The following is a 22,659-nucleotide window of genomic DNA, read 5'->3' as shown; positions in this document are numbered from 1 at the left end:
GGGTGTATCTATATTGCAGTTTAATAAGGCAAGTAAACAATGGAATATACAACCAAACATTATTTATTTTTGCCGAACAACTTGCTTTCAGGATGGTTTCTATTGCACAGATATCAACCATCAAAGTTCTCAGCCTTGTTCCATATCTTGGTCTCAGTGCTTTGGACAATATACTGAACCCAAATCTGAGGAAACAACATGAAAGGGATTAGTAGACTGCTTAAATTGCCTCTACAAAGTAACATAACCCCCACCTCTTTAATGTTGATCCAGGCCTTTTAGCAGCTCCATGAATGGTTGTGTCCAATAACACCCATCTTCATTCTGGCCTCTGTATACTGCAGTAAACATGCTCTTCTGGCTTCACACTTGTACAATTAATGCTGTAAATCCCAAGGTTTCAACAATCCCAACTCTTTTAACATTGCAGAAGTTCCATTCTTCATTAACGTTACAATTTATGCTACAATTTAATGTCTGACTATTGCCTTTCAAGAGACTATCAAATAATTCTTCTACAGCCCTCAGATTCACACTACTGGTTGTCAACCTGTGGTTGCATTGATGGAACTTCGAGATGACTTTGCATTTTGTTTTTCTCGGCATGAAGTCAGATTCAGCTTGCCGACCCACCCATTAACACTGATCTCACTTTTTAATTCTCAACTTCCTCCAGATTCTATCACTGACAGAGCAATTATATCAGACAATTGAAGGGCAAATGGGATGAAGGAGCAAACCACAGGGAGAATGTGTAAGCTCCACATAAATAGCACCCAATGTCAGGATTGAACTTCAGTCTCTGACACTGTGAAGCTTGCTTTGTGCTGTTGCTTTGATGCTGGGACAATGCACTGCAATCACCCCACCTCCTTGCAGGTAGAGGGTCACCTGGACTCTTATACCCTGGCAGGTCTTTTTCCAAAATAATGGAACAATGGCCACTGATTTCTCATTCTCCATGGTCATCTAGTTAGTCCTTGTGTGGCCCTGTAAGAGTTTTGGAATTCTAGCTGAACCTGACCCTACCTGACATAAAGCGACTATCCACTGCTACTGTCCTTTGGAACTCAAATGCTTCGATCGAATCAATGCCCATATCTGGCACCTGTTTATTTATCCCAAAATACCCAATACAGTGAGAAGAGTTCTTCTGTGAGCAGACTAACTGGTTACCTCATATTCATATGGCTGTGTAATGGGCATAATTACAGGGTATAGAATTGCAAAGGAAAAAATATCCTTAGCACCAAGCAAGGGCGGCATTAGAGAGCGTTTGAGGGGTTTATTCAGGAGCCCAATTGATGCAGGGAAGAAACTCTTTAAGCCTGTTGGTGCATACTTTCACACTGGAGGGAAAAGAGAGTGTATCCAGGGTGTGATGAATTGTTCATTATGTTGGCTGGCTTTTCTGGACAGCACGAGATGTAGGTGGAGTCCATTGAAGGGAGGGAAGTATAGGTTGTATTTCTGGATTCATCCATCTCTAAATTACCCTGTGATTCTCATCATCACACAAGTAATGTCCAACCAATTCAACTCATTCCAAATGATATCAACAGATGAGAACACAGTTCAAAAAGGCTGCATGACCTGACAAAATTCCTCTAGCCAAGCTGCCCAGTACAGTTACAATTGGAGAAATTGGAAAATTATCCTAGTATGTTCTATTCACAAAATCCAGGATAATTCTAATCAGGCAAATTACTAGCAAATCAGTCAAAGCAATCATCAGTAAAGTGATAGAAGCTGTTGATGAGAATGTTCACCAGTAACCTACACACAGATGCTCGTGACTTCATTGTATCCTTTACTGAAAATGTCAGCACTGGTGGTTTTTCAGTATTTATGGTCCCAGGATAGAATTCTAATCTATGTTACACAAAGGAAGATGGTAGGGGATGTTTGAGGTAAATTATCTGAGGCCATCACAGGAGTTCTTCAGTACAACATCCTTGGACCAATCATCTTCAGCTGCTTCATTAATCTTCTCAATAAGTTCAAAAGAGGGATGTTCACTAATGATTGAAGTGTTCAATTCCCTTCACAACTCCTCAGCACGTGCCAGCAAACTCTAGATAACGTTCAGGCATAGGCTGAGAAGTTATAGGAAACATTTACCTCTACCTTACTCGAGTCTTAATTAGACATCCTTAATATTCAACGGAATTACCATTTCCATGATTCCCACAGTCACCATTCTGGGATCACATAGACCAGAAACTCAATTAGATCAGCCACGTTAATTTGATGGCTACAAGAATGATATAGGATGCTTATCATTCAGCCACTGATTCATCCCGACAACTTCAGAGGATCTGGTTCCCACTCACATTTGAAAGATTTCCTGATTAGTAGATTAATTAATTACATAGGTGTAATTGGGGCAGTACAGGTACATGGAAGAAAGGGCCTGTTACTGTACTGCATCTCAAAATTCTAAAAAAAATTAAGAGTTTGAATGCCGCTGATCTCAATGGACAGAAGGAAAAAGGCAGGCAGTCTAGCTGATAGCCAGACGTCTTCTGGGCTTAGCTCACAAGTTCAGCGTTGATATTGTGCTCTGTCAGTGTAATCCTAAGGAAGAATACAGAGAAATGGGCAAAAGTCAGAGGTTGAGCTGCAGAGGGAGGAATGTCTTCAAATTTGAAAATGTTGAAAGAATTTTTAGCTCACATGAAACATTGCCACCAAGCTAAGACACAAACCAGCTCACTGAAAGAATGGCATGTTCAATTCTACCACATTGAAGTTTATATCAAGAATTGCTATTTTGTTCAGTTCTTCTGAATCAGAGAGAGTGCAAAAAAGAAATGAGCCACAATAATATTCAAGGCAATTATTAACTGCATTCATGGTACATTTTTTTCCCCACAGTATTTGTCTCAAATGTCCCCTGTTCTTTGAACCATCCATCCACACCATCTAAACCATTTGGGATTTTGAACACAACATGTGCAATTGTAGAATTTCCAAATCACAACTTGTGCATAACAGAAGAAACTGCAGATATTCCATCAAAAAGGAATCGCACAATGTTGGTATTAAAATAGTAGCACTTTACAGACCATGGCACAAAAATACACAGAAGCAATCCCTAAAGTTAGAGAGAAATTTAATGCTTCTAACCTTCAGAATAAATTGTATGTGTCTCTCAATATCTGTTGAAATATAGTCTTCAGATAATAAAGCCATGTTGCGTGGAAGCAGCTGTTTACATGTACAACAAGAAATATCATTACTTGGTTTCTTAAACCATTTGCCAGTCAAGTTTCACTGATTTTATTTATGGATTGAGGGGGAAATGTCAATGGATTTTTCAATCCCCTGACCTCAGTTTAATTTAGCCAAGTCTCTTAGCTGTTTAATATTGTCTTTTTGATTAAAGACACTGTTCTGAGACAATTGCCTTCATAGTTGTACCTCTTCACCTATGACTAATTGGCACATGTTATGACAATCACTTATCAAAGCATCAATACAAGTACTGAATATGCATCAGGAATTCACAAGAATATATAAACCAGGTATTCTGTAGCATAGTTTTAATCAAGTCATTTAAAACCAGATTTGTTGCTTTCTTTCCAGTCCTTTGTTAATGACTTATGCTTCACAGAAATCATTTTAATTAGATTGCATGCAGTATAGCATAGGATTTCATGTGTGTGCAAACCTGTCTTTTCATGTATTTGTAAAATAAATGTTTAAGTTATTTGTAGGTCTCTTATATAAAAATTCCTCTGGTTGAAAACAAAAATAGACCATTTTGCCCAACCAGTCTTTGTTTATAATTACCATGTTGGGAGTGAATACCACCAATTTATTCAATCACTGTTAAAAGAAGGGTCAGCTTGCTCTTTTTTTCTATATCCCTCAATTATTATCCCAACCTTACTCACTCTGACATTTCTATTATAACACCTCATAATATGTACCAACAAAAGGCTGAAATCTTTGTATATTTATTTTATTTCCAGGCAGCATCTCAATAAATCTCCAAAGCTGAAATAACTTTCCTATTGTATTCAAGTTAACATTACACACAGTAGTCTTACAAGATTTATGTAGGCACATGATTACAGCTTGATTATATAGTCTATATAATATGGAAATTCAAAGTTGTACCAGTTGCTTTGGAGAGGCACAGTAAATAAAGTATGTCTTCAGACATCTATAAGCTGGATGTACAAGACATTGCCATATTCATTTAGACATCAAGAGGACTTTGGGCCCATTTTGTTGTTTCCTTTGCCAAATTAGTTAATTCTAGTAAATTGCATACAGTCTTAAATTTTACAAAGTCAGCACAATCTTTAATTAGATGTTATTAACTCCAAAATATTCTATTCATATTTCTGTATTCACAACATAAAGTCATAAAATTGTAATTGCACAGAAGGGCTGCATTCACTCAATAATTGCTTAATATTGCAGGCTCTACCTACCTTGAAGGACATCTACAACTCTTGATGCAGGAAAATGGCAATAAACATTGCAAAGGACTCCACACACCCCTCATGTAAACTTTTCCCTTCTGCCATCTGGTAGGAGGTACTGCGGCACTTACATCCAGAACAGATTTTTCCCCAAAGCCATCAGGCTCCTGAATTCCCAGAACAAATGTGGATAGTGTACTGTGGACTTTTACTGCATACGTCTTAATATTTTAATATTTCAATGTGTTTAACTTCTATTCTAACTTATATATTCCGTGGTCCTGGAGAACGCTATCTCGTCTTTATCATGTGAACATGGTATGAACGATAAATAAAGGTGACTTGATAGCACAGCAATCCAGGAAATATCATTTCCACTACTGTTTGTTCTTGAAAATTATTCTCTTTCAATTACCCACACAATTCCCTTCTGAAGCCAGCTCTTTCCATCATAGATTGTGAGTTCCAGGTTATAACTGCTTGCTGTAAAAAAAAATTTTACTCACATGCCCCATGTACTTTTTATCTCAAATGTCCCCTGTTCTTTGAACCATCCATCCACACCATCTAAACCATTTGGGATTTTGAACACAACATGTGCAATTGTAGAATTTCCAAATCACAACTTGTGCATAACAGAAGAAACTGCAGATGCTGGAATATGGAACAACAATGAACTCAGCAGGTAGAGCAGCATCAGTGGAAGAAAAAGAATGGACAACTTTTCAGGTTGGAACCCTTTATCAATGGTTTGTTGCTTTTTGTTGCTTTAACAAAATTAATTTGTCAGTTTCCCAGGAAAAATGTGAAAAAAAAATAGTTAATTACATTGTGAATTCAAAAGTATAACATTATTGGCATAAGGAGAATACTATGTCAATCATTTTTCACTTCACCATGTAGATCCACTACAAGATTTGAGAAATGTACAGCAAAATACAATCTTGGTGGGTTGAGTAGCATCTATGGGGGTGGGGGAGGAATAGTTGATGTTTCAGCATAAAACCCTCTGGATTTTCACCTGTTAATGTTGACAATTCCTCTTTCTCCAACCTTGACCGGCTGAGTTCCTTCAGCAGATTATTTTTCTTTTATGTAGATTCCAGCATCTCCAGTCTATTGTGTTTCCTAAAAAACATAGTCTTAATATGTAAATTAAAAATAGAAAAAGGTAGAAAAATCACAGTAGGTCAGGCAGCATCTGTGCAAAGAAAAATAGTTTTCTCCTTTTCTCAGTTCTTATAGCATATCTTCAACATGAAATATAATCTGTTTCTCTCTCCACTGATGCTACCTGACCTGATGCATTTTTACCATCATCTTGTGTTTTTATTTCAGATTTTCAGCATCTGCAATTTTAATTTTTCAATTTATTTCTTGTGTGTTTCTGTGGTTAATAATAATTGTTGTTATACTTTGCAGAGACTACCACATCTATAACTCTGATTGAGCAATATTAGGTGAGTGAGAGAAATCAAGGAATTGCAATAATAGCTGCAAGAGTTTGTGTTTGAATATTTAAAAACCTGAATATTTTCAGTTAATTCGCATGGGGTTTAAGAGTAAGTTACCGCTGATAAGCTTAATTAAAATAGATGAAGTAGAATTTGATGGTCATCGTCATAACACCATAGAAATAGGCCAAACTCATCCTTGCCAGACAAGGAGCCCACCTGAGCTAGTCCCATTTGTCTGAAACAGCCCATATCCCTCTCAGCCTTTCCCATCCATATATTCATTCAAATGTCTTTTAAAGGTTGTAATTGTACATGCCTATATCACTTCCCCTGCCAGCTCAATTCCACATACTCCTTACCCCTTCTGCGTGAAAAAGATGACCTTCAAAAGTTAAATATCTAATGCTTAAGTCCACACTGATTTAGATGCCTATTGTGTACAATCCATACACCAATATAACAAATGTCAGCGACGTGAAGAATTATTTCCAAACAGTTTTAATAAACTTTGCAAACTATTTAATCTTTGCCATTGTAGCTTGACGACAATATAAACATATTTCAATCTTTATTGCAGTCTGCTTCCAATGCCTTTATCTATAGTAACACAGGACAACTGAATGGTTACACAGGAACTCAATATTTTGGCATTGCCATTAATATAGTTGTTCTCAAAGTGAAATTTTGTACGAATGAGAAAGGAATAAAAATAAACAATTATTGGAAACATTACTAAGCCTAGTAATATTGTTTCTTATTCATGTCTATTATAATAATATTTGAATCAATATTTACAGTGACTCGTTAACTTCAGATAATCAATTGCTCTATTCCTCACAGTTCCCAAACACTATAATAATGCATCAATAGTCCCTTTTCTATTGGCAACTTGTCCCAGGAGTTGATGGCCAATTTACTGGTTAAGGGTCCAGTGGAAAAGCAATTCAATTGACGGCCTTGACCCCTACTCAAATCACCAGCGTCAGCTGACGCCGGCAGGCTGATTAAATCAGTGGAAAAAGGACAAGTTACATCTCTGAAATATTATTGAAGGTAGACTCTCCTATCCCCGGGGATGACTTGTCAGTGGGAAAGCAGGTAGTGTCCTGGTTAAAAGTGGCCCAGTGGAAACAGCAAAAACAGCTTTAACTGGGATGCCAGTGGAAAAAGGACTGATGTCACCCTAACTTCACACTGATACTGATTTCAGTATTTCATGAATTCACTCTGTTCTGCCAGAAGCAGTGATATGCCTTGAATGCATCTCTGTGCAGAATTAACACATTTTTTCAAGGCATGGTCAATTGAGGGTTGTTTGACCTAGTTTTAAATTAGGACTTTTAATATTTTTCAGTTGAGGACTTAGCTCAGGAAACACTTGAAATTGAGAATTATCATATCCTCATCGTGCAGATTCCATGATGTCTGCGACAGCTTTTCTTGAGCAATCCAGTCAGAACTTTTTCCCATGGCCCTGTAATTCTGTTACTTTCAAATAGTTCAAATATCAATGTGATTGTTGTCTGAAGAAGGCGTGCAAAATCATTGAAGCCACCTTCCGCTTTGCATACAGCAGCTTTCAGCAGCTCCAATCCAGTGTATCAGAGCCAGCACCACCAGGCTGAGGAACAGCTTTTTCCCACGGGCAGTGAGATGCTGAACGACCAAAGGAACTGCTCACACCAACCATCCGAGACTCTAATATGTACAAAGCAATGTTTATTTATTTATTTCTATCGATTAAATAGAATGTTGCTGGGTCTTAAGGGGTTGCGTTACAGGGAAAGACTGGATAGGTTAGAACTTTATTCCTTGGAGTGAAGAATGAGGGAGATTTGATCAGAGTGGATGTGAATAGGCTTTTTCAAAGATTGGGAAAGAAATACGAGAGGTCATGGTTTGAAGCTGAAGGGGAAGGGATTAAGGGGAATATTAGGGGGAAATTTTTCACTCAGAGGGTGGTGGGAGTGTGGGATTAGCTGCCATCTGATATGAATGCAGGCTTGAACGTGTTTTAAGAGTGAATTGGATAGGTACATGGATGTGAGAACTGGAGGGGTATGGTATGGGAGAGGGTCAGTGGGACTAGGGAAATGATGGTCAGCATAGACTAAAGGGGCCGAACAGTCTGTTTCCTGTGCTATAGCATCCTATGGTTCTAAATACTTGTCCTGCATATGTATTGCTTGTCTGCAAGTGTGTTTATATCTGTGTGTCTGCATGTTTTGCACTCAGGTTTGGAAAATGTTGTTTCGTCGCATTGTACTTGTTCAATCAGATGATATTAAACTTGAATTAAATCTATGTCCACCACTCATTCTGACTGTGCATTCAAAATCAACTATTCTGAGTTTTTAAAATGTTTCTATTACCCCTGGATCTTTGCCAATCTCCTAACTCTTCGTTCACTGTTCCTAATTTCAGAATTGCATTAAAAACCAGAACTGTCACCTTCAAACATTTCACCTATACATACAACAGTCTATTCCTGCAACATCTTTTGAAATGGACCCTTGAGTATGTATAGGGGCAGTCATCTCCCTAAGCACCACCACCTCTGTTGTTACCTGCACTTTTGTTTGGATGTCCTGACTTATATGGCTTCATCTGGTAGTGGTAAGCTCTGTCAAAATTCCTGTGCAGCTTACTGCTTTTTGACTTGGAAATCAAGTTGGTGAGCCTATATTCGGTCAACTCTGATGGCAAGTACAGTACCCCCTTAGAAACCAATAGGAAGAAACAGCTTGTAAGAGAACAATAAATAGACCTTTTCTTTCTTTTTGAAATATTTTTAGTGAATTTAACATAATAATCCTACATACAAAGTCTACTAATATAACAAAAAGCATGTCATATATATATATATATATATATATCTATCACAAATTAATATAAATTAATTCAAAAAATATTCCATCCATAATTGTTGATTTAACATTATTTCTTAAAAATAATTCTGGATAGAAACCAATTGAGTTAAATTATACCAACCTTTGGTCAAAACAGAGTAATAACTGTTTTATTTGATGATATGATCTCGGACAACCATAATTAAACCCGTATATAATCAATATATACCAAGGAGATGATTGTGGACTTCAGGAGGAAGTCAGGGGAACACGACCCAGTCCTCATCGAGGGTTCAGTAGTGGAGAGGGCCAAGAACTTCAAATTTCTGCAGCCTCCACATTGATGCAATCACAAAGAAGGCTCTGCAGCAGTTATACTTTGTGAGATTCGTTATGTCACCAAAGACTCACAAAAACTTCTACAGGCGTAACATGGAGCATTATGGGTGCATTATTGCCTGGTGTGGACGTGCCAACTCTCAGGACAAGAATAAACTCCAGAGGGTAACTCGGCCTGCATCATCGCAGGCACCAGACTTCTCTCCATCAAGGACATTTACATGAAGTCTTAAAAAAGCATCCTCTATCCTCAAAGACCCCCACCACCCAGATCATGCCCTCTTCACTCTGATACCATCAGGGAAAAGGTACAGGAGCCTAAAGGTGAACATCAGCAGCATAAGGAGTTTCTTCCCCACAGCCAGCAGATTCCTGAATAATCAATGAACCAAGCATTACTTTTCGTACTATTATTTTTTATAGTAATGTTGTAAGATGTTTGCACTGTGATGCTGTCACAAAACACCAAATTTCATGATTTTTTCATGATCATAAATCCTGATTCTGAATCTTAAAAAGAAAAAAAAAAGGAAACAAAATAAAACCTAAAACTAAATCTAATCAACCCCCTCTCCCTAATCAAGGTTACCTTGTGGAAAAGGAGTAAAGATATGGATCAAATAGCGACCTTCAGAAACCAAACACAGAATCACTGGAACATCCAAATTACTTAAATCTGCTGATCTTGATAGTATTCTATTAATGGGTCCCATATTTTTACAAATTGAAATTTTCTATAATGTTGTATCTCATTTTCTCCAAGCTGAAATGCAACATTACTTCATGTAACCACTGTGCATGAGTAGGTGAAGATTCATATTTTCATTTCATTAAAATTGCTCAACTGGCTATCAACGTTCTAAAAGCTAAAACTTTTCCTTGCGATGCAGACAAAAGTATATCTGGTTCATAAGAAAAACCAAACAAGGCAATTAAAGGGTATGGTAACATTTTGATCTTAAAAATCATTGATGGGCTCAATTTAGGAAATTTTTTGGTTATAAGTTTTTCTCTTGCTAGTCGCATTATAGATAATCATCTTTTTCAAGCTTCAGTATTAGATGCAGGCTTTAAGGAATGGTATAGATTAGGTATCAAAAGTTATAAAGATCTTTTCAATTCAAGATAACTTTGCCTCTTTTGAGCCAAATTTAATCTTTCTAATAGACATTTCTTTAGACATTTACAAGATAGACATTTTGTTCAGTCAAAATTATAGAATTTTCCTCGAATCACAATTTCAAATATTCTGGATGCTTTCTTTAATTTAGTTTGTTCACGGTGGATTAATATCATTTATTTATAATGATTTATTGGATTTAAGATCAGCCTCAATGGCTGGGATTAAGAATAATTGGGAATGTGATCTCAAGATGAAGATTGGAATTCTGCTCTCAACTTGATTAATGGTTCTTCATTTTGTGCAAGGTATTGTTTATTACCATTTCAGGTGATACATAGAATACATATGTCCAAACTCAGATTATCTTGTTTTTATGCAGATATTTTATGCAGTTTACCTATCTCGGCTGCACCATTTCATCAGATGCAAGGATCGACAACGAGATAGACAACAGACTCGCCAAGGTAAATAGCGCCTTTGGAAAACTACACAAAAGAGTCTGGAAAAACAACCAACTGAAAAACCTCACAAAGATAAGCGTATACAGAGCTGTTGTCATACCCACACTCCTGTTTGGCTCTGAATCATGGGTCCTCTACCGGCATCACCTACGGCTCCTAGAACGCTTCCACCAGTGAGAAATGCAACATTTTTGAAGCTTCATTAATCCATATATTTTGGGAGTGTCCCAATTTAGGAAGATTTTGGTAAAACATTTTTCCAATCTTTAACAATGATTTTTAAGATCAAAATAAATACTTTTCCATTTGATTTAATTCAATTAGTTGATGTGTATTTTGGTGTTTGTAACTATATATGTGTGTTTTTATTCAAGATACAAAACATGAACTGGACTTTCAAATGAGCTGATAGGATCAATAAGATTCTGTGCGGTTTAAACCTACTGAAGCAGCGAACACAGACTACTGTAAACCATGGAGCAGATCACGGGAGACACATGGGAGGCCATCAGAAGTGCTGCTGGAGAAGGCAGAACTGTGGAAAACAGGCCAACATTGGGGGTTATACTGAGAGTTAACCCCTTCAGACCTGTGCTCCTGATGATCTTACTCTCAAGTGTAAGATTGCTAAAGAAGAAAATTACTAGAGGGTGGTGAATCTATGGAATTCACTGCCCAATGAAGCAGTGGAGCCTTCCTTAGTAAACACTGGTGTCACTAGGGGGTGCGGACCGCACCGGGGGACACTTGCAGAGTGGGTGACACCAAAATTACTGTCTATAAAATTTTTGTGCAGTGTGTTTCAGCAGAAATTTATGGTGCTTCGAGAGGGTGGTCATGGCTCATATGACCTCCAACCTACTAGTCACCCTCAACTCACTCCAGTTTCCACACTGCTACCATGGATCCACAGCAGATGCTATCTCCCTGGCCCTACACTCAGTCCTGCAAGATCTGGACAAGGACACCGATGTCCAACTATTATTTATTAACTACTGCTCCACTTTCAACATAAACAAATGAATCCCCAAGCAACATGACTTTGGTCTCAACACCATTTCTACAACTGGATCCATGGTCTTTCTATTCCACAGGCTGCCATCATTAAGGATTGGTGGCTCCACGATCATCTGCAAGGCTGGGTTCTCAGTCTCCTGCTATATTCCCTGTACAGCCATGACTGCAGGGCCAAACAAAGTTCTAACTCCATGTATAAATTCACTAAATTTGCAGATAACACTACTGTTGATGGCAGGAACTCTAACAAGTCCAAAAGTGAAGTCCAGAAAATAGATAAGAGGAACATGGCCCGATGCTAATGACAACAGCCTCTACCTCAATGTCAGCAAGACCAAAGAGCTGGTTACAGACTTCTTGGGGAGGGGGGGGGGGGGGGAACAGAACTGCATCAATGGTGCTGAGGATATGCTGATGTAATGACCAAGTAAATACACCAGCATTTCCACTTCCTCAGAAATCTAAGAAAAAGGGACATGTTACAAACATCCTTTAACAGGATCGTAAATGAACCCTAAAACAGTAAAAGTATCTTTTCATACCAACCGATCTCTCTCTGTAACTTGAATTTTTGTACTGTGTTTTATTTGTTGTACTATGTAAGAGATGTTTATTGGTCTGCTTACAAACCAACCTCTATCACAGCATTTTGATATATATGACAATATGACAATAAATGTCAAGATTCCAAGCACAGTTGGTGGTTAGCACAACGCCTTTACAGCACCAGCGATCGGGGCAGGGTTTCAAATCCCTTGCTGTCTGTAAGGAGTTGGTACGTTCTCCCCGTGTCTGTATGGGTTTTCCCCAGAGGCTCCGGTTCCCTTCCACCGTTCGAAACATACCTGGGGTGCAGGTTAATTGGGTGTAAATTGGGCAGCACAGACTTGTGGGCCGAAATGGCCTGCTACCATGCTGTATATCTAAATTTAAAATTTATTGTCATGAAATAGTACAGAACATGTAATTTACACAAAATTGCCTTCTGCGTGTCATAAGACATACAAAAAGTTGCCATTTTTGTCACCTGGCTCTCCTTACAGTGAGAGAGAAAGAAGCAAAAGGAGTCCCTTCAGTCAATGAAGGTCTGTGGATTTGCCTCACGCTCCCATAGCCTTTGTAGACTCCTGTTCGATTCATCGGCATTCCGAGCTCCAGATCCAAACCTCTGACACGATCATGAAGCCTTAGTACCCTAGGCCCTTCAAGAGTCTTGCCATCAGTGCCCTCTCAAATCCCAGTCTCCAGCAGCCCACAGCCTGTGCAGGACCCTGACAGCAAGTCACCCGCAGCTTGTGTGGGTGTCTCAGCTGCTGAGCCCCTTGCTGGTCTGCTATCATGGTCACCGTCCTATAGGGTCCTGCTTTTCCTTCTCAATGGGGTGGGGGGGGGGTTCTCCCCGTTTCTGGTGCCCTGCGCCATTGCGCAACTTCCCAGTACAGGCTCTGCCATCTTGGGTACAGACCTTGCAAACACTCCTTTAACAGGCTGTTTAAAGCCTGTACAGAACCACTGGCATTAGGACTGGGCAGTTGAACCTTTTGGTGAAAAGCTGCTGTTCCTGCAGTTTCTTCCCACAACCTCAGGGATCCTGAATGAACCCCGCAATAGTGGATTAACATTTGGGATTAACTTTTTTTAAGCATTTAATACTCTGTAAATTGTGCTTTTCTACTTTAGATGCTATATGTTTGTTACAGGTAACCTGTTGGCCTCCTCATAGAATAAATTACCCTTCTCACTGTACTAGGTATAATATATGGAAAAACTTGGTTAATTAGCAAACAGAATAGGTCAATATCGATTTTTCAAATGATCACATTACTATCTCGTGTATTAAAAGCAAAGATATTGCCCACTGCCATTTAAGTTGACCGTTCTCCTTCGCGGAAGCCCCACACTGGTCTCTCCACACCAGGCGGAGCAAAAGGTCGGACCCGGGTGACCTCCCACCACTAGAAGGCGCAGCAGATCGCCGAGGCCCATGGTCCATCCCGAAGAGGCACCGCGTGCGCCAGAGACCCTGGACTTGGGAGCGCGTCACGGGTTCTCGCGCCGGCAGCGAGGATGCTGCGCGAGATGGCGAAGTGCGGGCGCCATTTACTGGTCTGTGAAAAATCCAACTTCACCCACAGCAAGTCGACGCACCGTCACAAAGTGGACACGCACTACTATAACTACCGGGTGAGTGATTGACAGATGCTGCGGCTGGTCGTCGTAGCGGCAGTGGGTGGGCGGAATCGTCACCCGTCGGGTTCGGCCAGAAATGTCCACTCTGCTGCTGCTTTCCTCCAACGCTACGGATGTCGTTCCGTCATTCCTGGGGGAGTGATTGACAGGGGTGGGCAGGACCCGAACCTTTGGCTCATCCCACTGTCTCTCAGTCAACTGAATAGCCACGGGTCCCAGCCATGCCTGTCTTTTTGTTGGCTTTGTGCAAGTCTATGCAGGCAAAACTCCTTCTCTGCTCCATCGAAGACTATTTTGCTGCTGTCTCCTGATGAGCTTGTCAACTTTAAAGTCATGGTGCAACCATTCATATTATAACCACCTTACAACATTACAATAAATAAAAAAATAAAATAGTTGTGCATGAAAAGTAAGACGGTATCTTTGTTTCATTGATTCTTCAGGAACTTGATGGCAGCTGGGAACAAGCCGTCCTTGTGCCGCTGAGTGCTCATCTTTAGGCTGATGTACCTTTTTACCGATGGCAGCAGAGTGAAGAGGGCATGGCCTGGGTGGTGGGGGTCTTTGAGGATAGAGGCTGCTTTTTTAAGACTGCCTTATGTAGATGTCCTCGATGGAATGAAGTCTGGTGCCTGTGATTTCACAGGCCGAGTTAATCCTCTGGATTTTATTCTTGTCCTGAGAGTTGGCACTTCCATACCCAGGCAGTGATGCAACCAGCTAGAATGCTCTCCACGATGCAACTGTAGAAGTTTACAAGAGTTTCAGGTAATATACCAAATCTCCTCAAACACTTCACAAGGTATAGCCACTGGCAAGACTTCTTTATGATTGGATCAACGTGAAGGCTCCAGGACAGATCCTCGGAGATGTTGACACCCAATAATTTGAAGTTCTTGACTCTCTCCACTACTCATCCCTCAATGAGGACTGGGATGTGTCCACAATCATCTCCTTGGTTTTGCTAAAATTGAGCGCAAGGTTGCTGTCATTACACCATTCAACAATCTGATCTATCTCCCTCCTGTATGCTTCGCCATTGCCATTTGTGATTTTGCTGACAACTGTGGTGTCATCGGCAATCTTGGAAATAGCATTGGAATTGAGCCTGGCCACACAATCATGGGTGTATAATGAGTAGAGCAGTGGGCTAAGCATGGTGAGCACCTGTGTTGATAATCAGTGAGGAGGAGACATTGTTTCCAGTTTGTACCTACTGTGGTTTTCAGATTAGAAAGTCTAGGATCCAGTTGCAGAGGGGGATACAGCACTGAAGGAATAATGGTATTGAAGGTTAGCTGTAGTCAATGAAGAGCAGCCGTATATATATGATACAGATCTGAGTGGAGAGCCAGTGATATTGTATCTTTGGAGTGATTGTGACAATAGGTGAATTACAGTGGGACCTGATCTTTGTTTAGGTACATGTTAATTCTGGCCATGACCAGCCTCTTAAAGCATTTAATCACTGTAGAAGTTAGTGCTACTGGGTGGTTGTCATTGAGACAGCCCACTCTGCTCTTCTTGGGCTCTGAGATGATTGATGCCCTTTTGAAGCAGGTGGTAAATGCTACAACGAGGGGTTGAAAATGTCCATGAACACTCCGGCTAGTTGGTGCAGATATTCAGTACCCTGCCAGGTCTGCCATCAGGGCCTGACACCTTGCGAGAGATCATCCTCTTGAATGATGTTTTGAGTCGCTCTCAGAGACAGATATCACGGGTTCCTCAGCCTTTGGAGGGATTCCCGTAGGCACTGTGTGGTTCTTCTCAAAATGGGCATAGATATTCAGCTCATTGGGTAGTGAAGCATCACAGCTATCTATAGTGTTCACCCTCACTTTGTAGGCACTCCCTGCCATAGCTGGTGTGTATCTGTGTCTAGCTTCCTCAGGAATTGCCACTTTACTTCAAAGATAGCCTTCCCCAGGTCATACGTAGACCTTTTGTAAAGATCTCGATTCCCCAGCCCTAAATGGCCTTGTTCTCACCCTCAGCAGTTTGCAAATTCTCTGATTCATCCAGGGCTTCTGTTTGGGGAAAACCCAGTATATGCACATGGGCACACACTCATCCACGCAGGTCTTAATGTTTAAGTCAGTGACGCATGTTGCATATTTATTTAAGTCTATTGATGAGTTCTTGAATATGTTCCAGTCCACTGATTCAAAGCATACTTTCGCCATCTTTACCACTGGTGCTGTAGTCTTCAGTCTCTGCTTGTTTGCCGGGAGTAGAAGTACAGTCAGGTGATCATACTTCCCGAATTGCAGTCGTGGTTTGGCTCTGTATGTGTTCTTCATGGTGATGTAGCAGTGGTTTTTTTAAAAAAAAATTTATTTTTTACACTATAAACCATACTGACCAAACAACATAGAGACATTTTTCTCTTGAATATATAGAGTGTCATTTTCTCCCCTTTCTCCCCCTCCCCTCCCTCCCTCTCCCCCCATCTCATTTATTCAAAGTTCAATCTATAAGATACATTAAACCCGTTAAATAATGTCATCACTTAATAAAAATAAACAAGAAATTTTTGTCTTTTACTTTTATATATTCAGTCAGTTCATTTCGTTGTCTTCTGTCATTTTAGATGGTGGAGGTCCATGGTAGGATTTCTCTATTGTATTTCATGTATAGTTCCCATATTTGTTCGAATATTGTGATGTTACTTCTTAAATTATGTTATTTTTTCTAATGGAATACATTTATTCATTTCTATGTACCATTGTTGTATTCTCAAGTTGTCTTCTAATTTCCAGGTTGACATAATACATTTTTTTGCTACAGCTAGGGCTATCATAATAAATCTTTTTTGTGCTCCATCCAAATCGAGTCCAAATTCTTTATTCCTTATATTAATTAGAAGGAAGATCTCTGGGTTTTTTGGTAGATTGCTTTTTGTGATTTTACATCTGGTTTACATCATCCCAAAATTTTTTCACTTTCTCACATGCCCAAATTGAATGTATTGTTCTTGTTTCCTTTTTACAGCAAAAACATCTGTCTGATATTGTTGGGTCCCATTTATTTAACTTTTGGGGTGTGATATTATAGTCTGTGTAACCAATTATATTGTATCATGCGTAACCTCATGTTTATTGTATTTCTCATAGTTCCGGAGCATAGCTTTTCCCATGTTTCATTCTTTATCTTTATGTTTAGATCTTGTTCCCATTTTTGTTTGGGTTTACAGTTTGTTTCCTTGTTCTCCTTTTCTTGCAGTTTGATGTACATGTTATAAATTTTTAAATTATCCTTGTGTTTGTAATCACATATTCAAAATTGCTTCCTTCTGGTAACCTCAGACTGTTTCCCAATTTGTCCTTCAAGTAGGTTTTCAGTTGGTGGTATGCAAACCTTGTATCGTGAGTTATATTTGTCCTTCATTTGTTCAAAAGATAATAATTTATTTCCCGAAAAACAATTTTCTATTCTTTTGATCCCTTTTCTCTCCCATTCTCTGAAGGAAAGGTTATTTATTGTGAAAGGGATTAGTTGATTTGTCAATATTAATTTTGGTAGTTGATAATTTATTTTATTCCTTTCTATGTGAATCTTCTTCCAAATGTTGAGCAGATGGTGTAATACTGGTGAATTCCTATGTTGCACCAATTTTTCATCCCACTTATATAGTATCTTCTCCCCTATTTTATCTAGCTCTAATCTGGTCCAATCTGGTTTTTCCCTTGTTTGATAAAAATCTGATGGGTATCTTAATTGTGCTGCTCTATAATAAATCTTAAAGTTTTAAAGTTTGATAGTTGTAAGCCTTCTTGTTTGTACCATTCTGTTAATTTATCTAGTGCTATCGTCGTTTCCCCCCCCGCCCCCCCTTTGCATAAGAATTTCCTTATTATTTTCTTTAGCTCCTTGAAGAATTTCTCTGTTAGGTGAATTGGTAATGATTGAAATAGGTATTGTATCCTTGGGAAGATGTTCATTTTAATATAGTTTATCCTTCCTATCAGTGTTAGTGGTAAGTCTTTCCAGTGCTCTAAGTCGTCTTGTAATTCTTTTCATTAATGGTTGATAATTTAGTTTATATAGATGGCCGAGATTATTATTTATTTGTATACCTAGGTATCGAATTGCTTGTGTTTGCCATGTAAATGGTGATATTTTCTTAAACTTTGTGAAATCCGCATTATTCATTGGCATTGCTTCACTTTTATTTGCATTGATCTTGTACCCCGATACTTCTCCATGTTCCTTCAATTTCTTATGTAATCTTTTTATTGATATTTCTGGTTCTATTAAGTATATTATAATGTCATCTGCAAATAGACTGATTTTATATTCCTTCTCTTTTATTTTTATCCCTCGTATTTTATTTTCTGTTCTTATCAGTTCTGCTAGTGGTTCTATAGCTAACGCGAACAGTGAGGGAGATAGTGGACATCCCTGCCTTGTTGATCTGCTTAATTTACATTGGTTTGATATATATCCATTTACTGTCACTTTCGCCAATGGCCCCTTATATAATGCTTTAATCCAATTAATATATTTCTCTGGTAGGTTGAATTTTTGTAGTACTTTGAATAAATAATTCTATTCTACTCTGTCAAAGACTTTCTCTGCGTCTAAAGAAACCACCATTATTGGAGTTTTGTTTCCTTATACTGCATGGATTAAGTTAATGAATTTACAGATATTGTCTGTTGTTCGTCTTTTTTTAATAAATCCAGTTTGGTCTAGTTTTACTATTTTTGGTACACAGTCAGCCAATCTGTTTGCTAATAGTTTAGCTATTATCTTGTAATCTGTGTTAAGTAGAGATATTGGTCTATACGATGCTGGTGTTCGTAGATCTTTCCCCGTCTTTGGTATTACTGTAATTATTGCTGTTTTGCATGAATCTGGTATGTTTTGTGTTTTTTCAATCTGGTTAATTACTTCCAGGAGAGGAGGAATTAATAAGTCTTTAAATGTTTTTTAGAATTCTATTGGGAGTCCATCCTCTCCCAGTGTTTTATTGTTCAATAGTTTTTTTAATATCTCCTATATTTCTTCTATTTCAAATGGTTTTATTAATTTATTTTGTTCCTCTGTTTGTAATTTTGGTAGTTCAATTTTAGTTAGAAATTCATCTATTTTGTCTTCTTTCCCTTCGTTTTCAGTTTGATATAGTTGTTCGTAGAATTCCCTGAAGTTTTCATTGATCTCCGTTGGGTTATATGTAATTTGTTTGTCCTTGATGCCAATATCGTTCTTTTAGTTTGCCATGCTAGTATTTTGTGTGTGTTTTTTCTCCAAGTTCATAATATTTCTGTTTTGTCTTCATTCTGTTCTTCTCCACCTTGTATGTTTGTAGTGTTTCGTATTTTATTTTCTTGTCTGTCAATTCTCTTCTTTTAGTTGTATCTTCCTTCATTGCTAATTCTTTTTCTGTATTTGTTATTTCCCTTTCCAACTGTTCTATTTCTCGATTGTAGTCCTTCTTCATCTTAGTTACGTAACTTATTATCTGTCCTCTGATGAATGCTTTCATTGCGTCCCATAGTATAAATTTATTTTTCACTGATTCTGTATTTATTTCAAAGTACATTTTAATTTGTCGCTCATTGAATTCTCTAAAATCCTGCCTTTTAAGTAGCATGGAGTTTAATCTCCATCTATACATTCTTAGTGGGATGTCCTCTAGCTCTATTGCCAATAACAGGGGTGAGTGATCCGATAACAATCTAGCTTTATATTCCGTTTTCTTAACTCTTTCTTGAATGTGGGCTGATAATAGGAATAGGTCTATCCTTGAGTATGTTTTATGTCTATCCGAATAATATGAATATTCCTTTTCCTTTGGGTGTTGTTTTCTCCATATATCCAAAAGTTGCATTTCCTGCATCGATTTAATTATAAATTTGGTTACTTTGTTCTTTCTGTTAGTCTTTTTTCCAGTTTTATCCATGTTTGAGTCCAAATTAAGGTTAAAATCCCCTCCTATTTTATTCCCTTGCATATCTGCAATTTTCAAAAAGATATCTTGCATAAATTTTTGATCTTCTTCATTAGGTGCGTATACATTGAGTAAATTCCAAAATTCTGAATATATCTGATATTTTTATCATTACATACCTCCCTGCTAGATCTATTATTTCCTCTTCTATTTTTATTGATTAATATAGCTACTCCTCTGGCTTTTGAATTATATGATGCTGCTGTTACATGTCCTATCCAATCTCTCTTTAATTTCTTGTGTTCCACTTCAGTTAGATGTGTTTCTTTCACGAATACTATATCAATTTTTTCTTTCTTCAGTAAATTTAACAGCTTCTTTGTTTTGATTTGGTTATGTATTCCTTTAATATTTAAAGTCATATAGTTCAACGTGGCCATTTCATATTTTGTTTATCTTTCCTTTCCGTTTCCTCATCACCACCTTCCCTTCTTATCCATTTCTGGTTTTTTTTAAACACATTGTAAGACAACATTTCTAAAACATAAAATATTTCCACTATTCCCATATCTAAAATTCCTTTACTCACAATAATCCCTCCCCCCTCTGAGTTGCCCTTTGTCCCTTGTCGGGCAACCACATCTCCCCTCTTGGATTTACGAACCCGCTCGCTCGCAAGCGTCAACTGATTTCTCAGTGACTGTTATTCTTCCCCACCTAGCCCCCCCAGAAAAGATTTTAATCTTCATATATAACAAAGCTCACTCTCTTAATTCCCTCCTTACTTCCTTTCTTTCTCTTCTTAGTTCTTACTTATCTATATTCTTCTTCTTTAAATATAATTTGTTGTCATTTTTGTTCTTGTTATATCTCTTCATCTCTCTGTCTGTTTTGTAGGTGTTCTGCAAATTTTCGTGCTTTTTACGGATCCGAGAACAATTTGCTTTGCTGCTCCCGGATAACTATTTTAAGCACCGCTGGATATTTTAACATAAATTTATAACCTTTTTTCCATAGGGTCGTTTTTGCTGCGTTAAACTCCTTCCTCTTCTTCAGGAGTTCAAAACTTGTGTCTGGATAGAAAAAATTTTTTTGACCTTTGTATTCCAGTGGTTTTTTGTCTTCTTTTATTTTTTTCATTGCCTTCTCCAATATATTTTCTCTTGTCGTATATCTTAGGAATTTTACTAGAATGGATCTTGGTTTTTGTTGTGGTTGTTGTTTAGGGGCTAATGTTCTGTGTGCCCTTTATATTTCAATTCCTTCCTGTAATTCTGGCATTCTTAGGACCCTGGGGATCCATTCTTTTATAAATTCTTTCATATTTTTGCCTTCTTCATCTTCCTTAAGGCCCACTATCTTTATATTGTTTCTTCTATTATAGTTTTCCATTATATCCATCTTTTGAGCTAACAGCTCCTGTGTTTCTTTAACTTTTTTATCAGATTCTTCTAATTTCTTTTTTAAGTCATCTACCTCCATTTCTATGGTTGTTTCTCGTTCTTCCACCTTGTCTACTCTTTTTCCTATTTCTATCATGACCATCTCTAATCTATTCACTTTTTCTTCTGTACCTTTTATTTTTCTTTTTATTTCACTGAATTCTTGTGTAAGCCATTCTTTTAATGTTTCCATATATTGTTGAAAAAATTTTTATCCATGATTTTTTGGTATGTTAATTTTTGTGATTTTTATTTAATATCTGATTTAGATCTTCCCAAAACATTTTCACTTTCTCACATGCCCAAATTGCATGTACTGTTGTTCCCATTTCCTTTTTACAGCGAAAACATCTATCTGATTATGTTGGATCCCATTTTTAAAAAAACTTTTGGGACATGATATATAACCTATGTAACCAATTATACTGTATCATGCATAACCTTCTGTTTATTATATTCTTCATAGTTCCAGAACATAACTTTTTCCATGCTTCATTTTTTTATCTTTATGTTTAAATCCTTTTCCCATTTTTGTTTGGGTTTATAGCTTATTTCATCATTTTCCTTATCTTGCAGCTTAATGTACATGTTTGTTATAAATCTTTTAATTATCATTGTTTCTGTAATCACATATTCATAGCTGCTTCCTTCTAGTAATCTCAGTCTGTTTCCCAATTTATCCTTTAAGTAGGCTTTCAGTTGATGGTATGCAAACATTGAACCATGAGTTATTCCATATTTGTACTTCATTTGTTCAAATGTTAATAAATTATTTCCCAAAAAACAATTTTCTATTCTTTTGATTCCTTTGCTCTCCCATTCTCTAAAGGAAAGAGTAATTTTGGTATTTGGTAATTCGTTTTTTTTCCTTTCTAAGTGGATCTTCTTCCATATATTGAGTAAATGATGCAGTACTGGTGAACTTTTATATTGTACCAGGTTTTCAACCCACTTATAAAGTATATGTTCCGGTACCTTCTCCCCTATTTTATCTAGTTCTATCTTAGTCCAGTCTGGTTTTTCCCTAGTCTGGTAAAAATGTGATAAATATCTTAATTGTGCTGCTCTATAATAATTTTTAAAGCTTGATAACTGCAAACCACCTTGGTTGTACTTCTCTGTTAATTTATCTAACACTATCCTCGGTTTCCCCCCCTTTCCACAAGAATTTCCTTATTATTCTCTTTAGTTCATTAAAAAATTTCTCTGTTAAGGGAATTGGTAATGATTGAAATAAGTATTGTATCCTTGGGAAAAATTCATTTTAATGCAATTTGCCCTCCCAATCAACTTTAGCGGTAATTCTTTCCAATGTTCTAAGTCTTCCTGCAATTTCTTTATTAGTGGCTGATAATTTAATTTGCACAGGTGGCTTAAATTATTATCTAACCTAATACCTAGGTATTGGATTGCTTGTTTTTGCCATTTAAATGGTGATTCTTTTTTAAA

At 37.7% G+C, this 22,659-nt stretch overlaps 2 protein-coding genes and 1 long non-coding RNA gene across 14 annotated transcripts in view; 2 read left to right on the top strand and 1 right to left on the bottom strand.

Moving 5' to 3' along the window:
• Positions 1 to 10,871, top strand: part of LOC138751338 (LYR motif-containing protein 4-like) — a 276,723-nt gene extending 265,852 nt beyond the window's left edge. Inside the window, exons 6-8 of one of the 11 annotated variants that reach the window (XR_011349836.1) lie at positions 4,435 to 5,165; positions 5,859 to 5,896; positions 10,584 to 10,871. The gene's annotated coding sequence lies outside the window, so the exon portion shown is untranslated. Of the gene's footprint in view, positions 1 to 4,434; positions 5,838 to 5,858; positions 6,675 to 7,466; positions 8,195 to 10,583 lie in introns of those variants that run through there. The other 10 variants (XR_011349835.1, XR_011349834.1, XR_011349837.1 and 7 more) reach the window with 10 other exon arrangements.
• LOC138751340 (uncharacterized) lies at positions 48 to 14,010 on the bottom strand. Of its 2 annotated transcripts, XR_011349844.1 has the most exons (4): positions 13,864 to 14,010; positions 5,458 to 5,564; positions 3,130 to 3,210; positions 48 to 185 (listed from the first exon to the last, which is right to left on the bottom strand). It is a non-coding gene; the product is annotated as an uncharacterized lncRNA (long non-coding RNA). The 2 variants fall into 2 exon arrangements; XR_011349845.1 differs by lacking the exon at positions 3,130 to 3,210.
• Positions 13,647 to 22,659, top strand: part of rpp40 (ribonuclease P/MRP 40 subunit) — a 73,154-nt gene continuing 64,141 nt past the window's right edge. The window contains exon 1 of the mRNA XM_069913507.1: positions 13,647 to 13,866. Within this exon, the coding sequence (XP_069769608.1) occupies positions 13,750 to 13,866 (117 nt within the window). The 5' untranslated portion in view covers positions 13,647 to 13,749. The remainder of the gene's footprint in view (positions 13,867 to 22,659) is intronic.

Source organism: Narcine bancroftii, chromosome 1 (genome assembly GCF_036971445.1).
Source record: "Narcine bancroftii isolate sNarBan1 chromosome 1, sNarBan1.hap1, whole genome shotgun sequence".
In the NCBI taxonomy this organism is placed as follows: Eukaryota; Metazoa; Chordata; class Chondrichthyes; order Torpediniformes; family Narcinidae; genus Narcine; species Narcine bancroftii.
The sequence above is the reverse complement of the archived record's forward strand: the minus strand, read 5'-3'. Positions and strand labels throughout refer to the sequence as shown.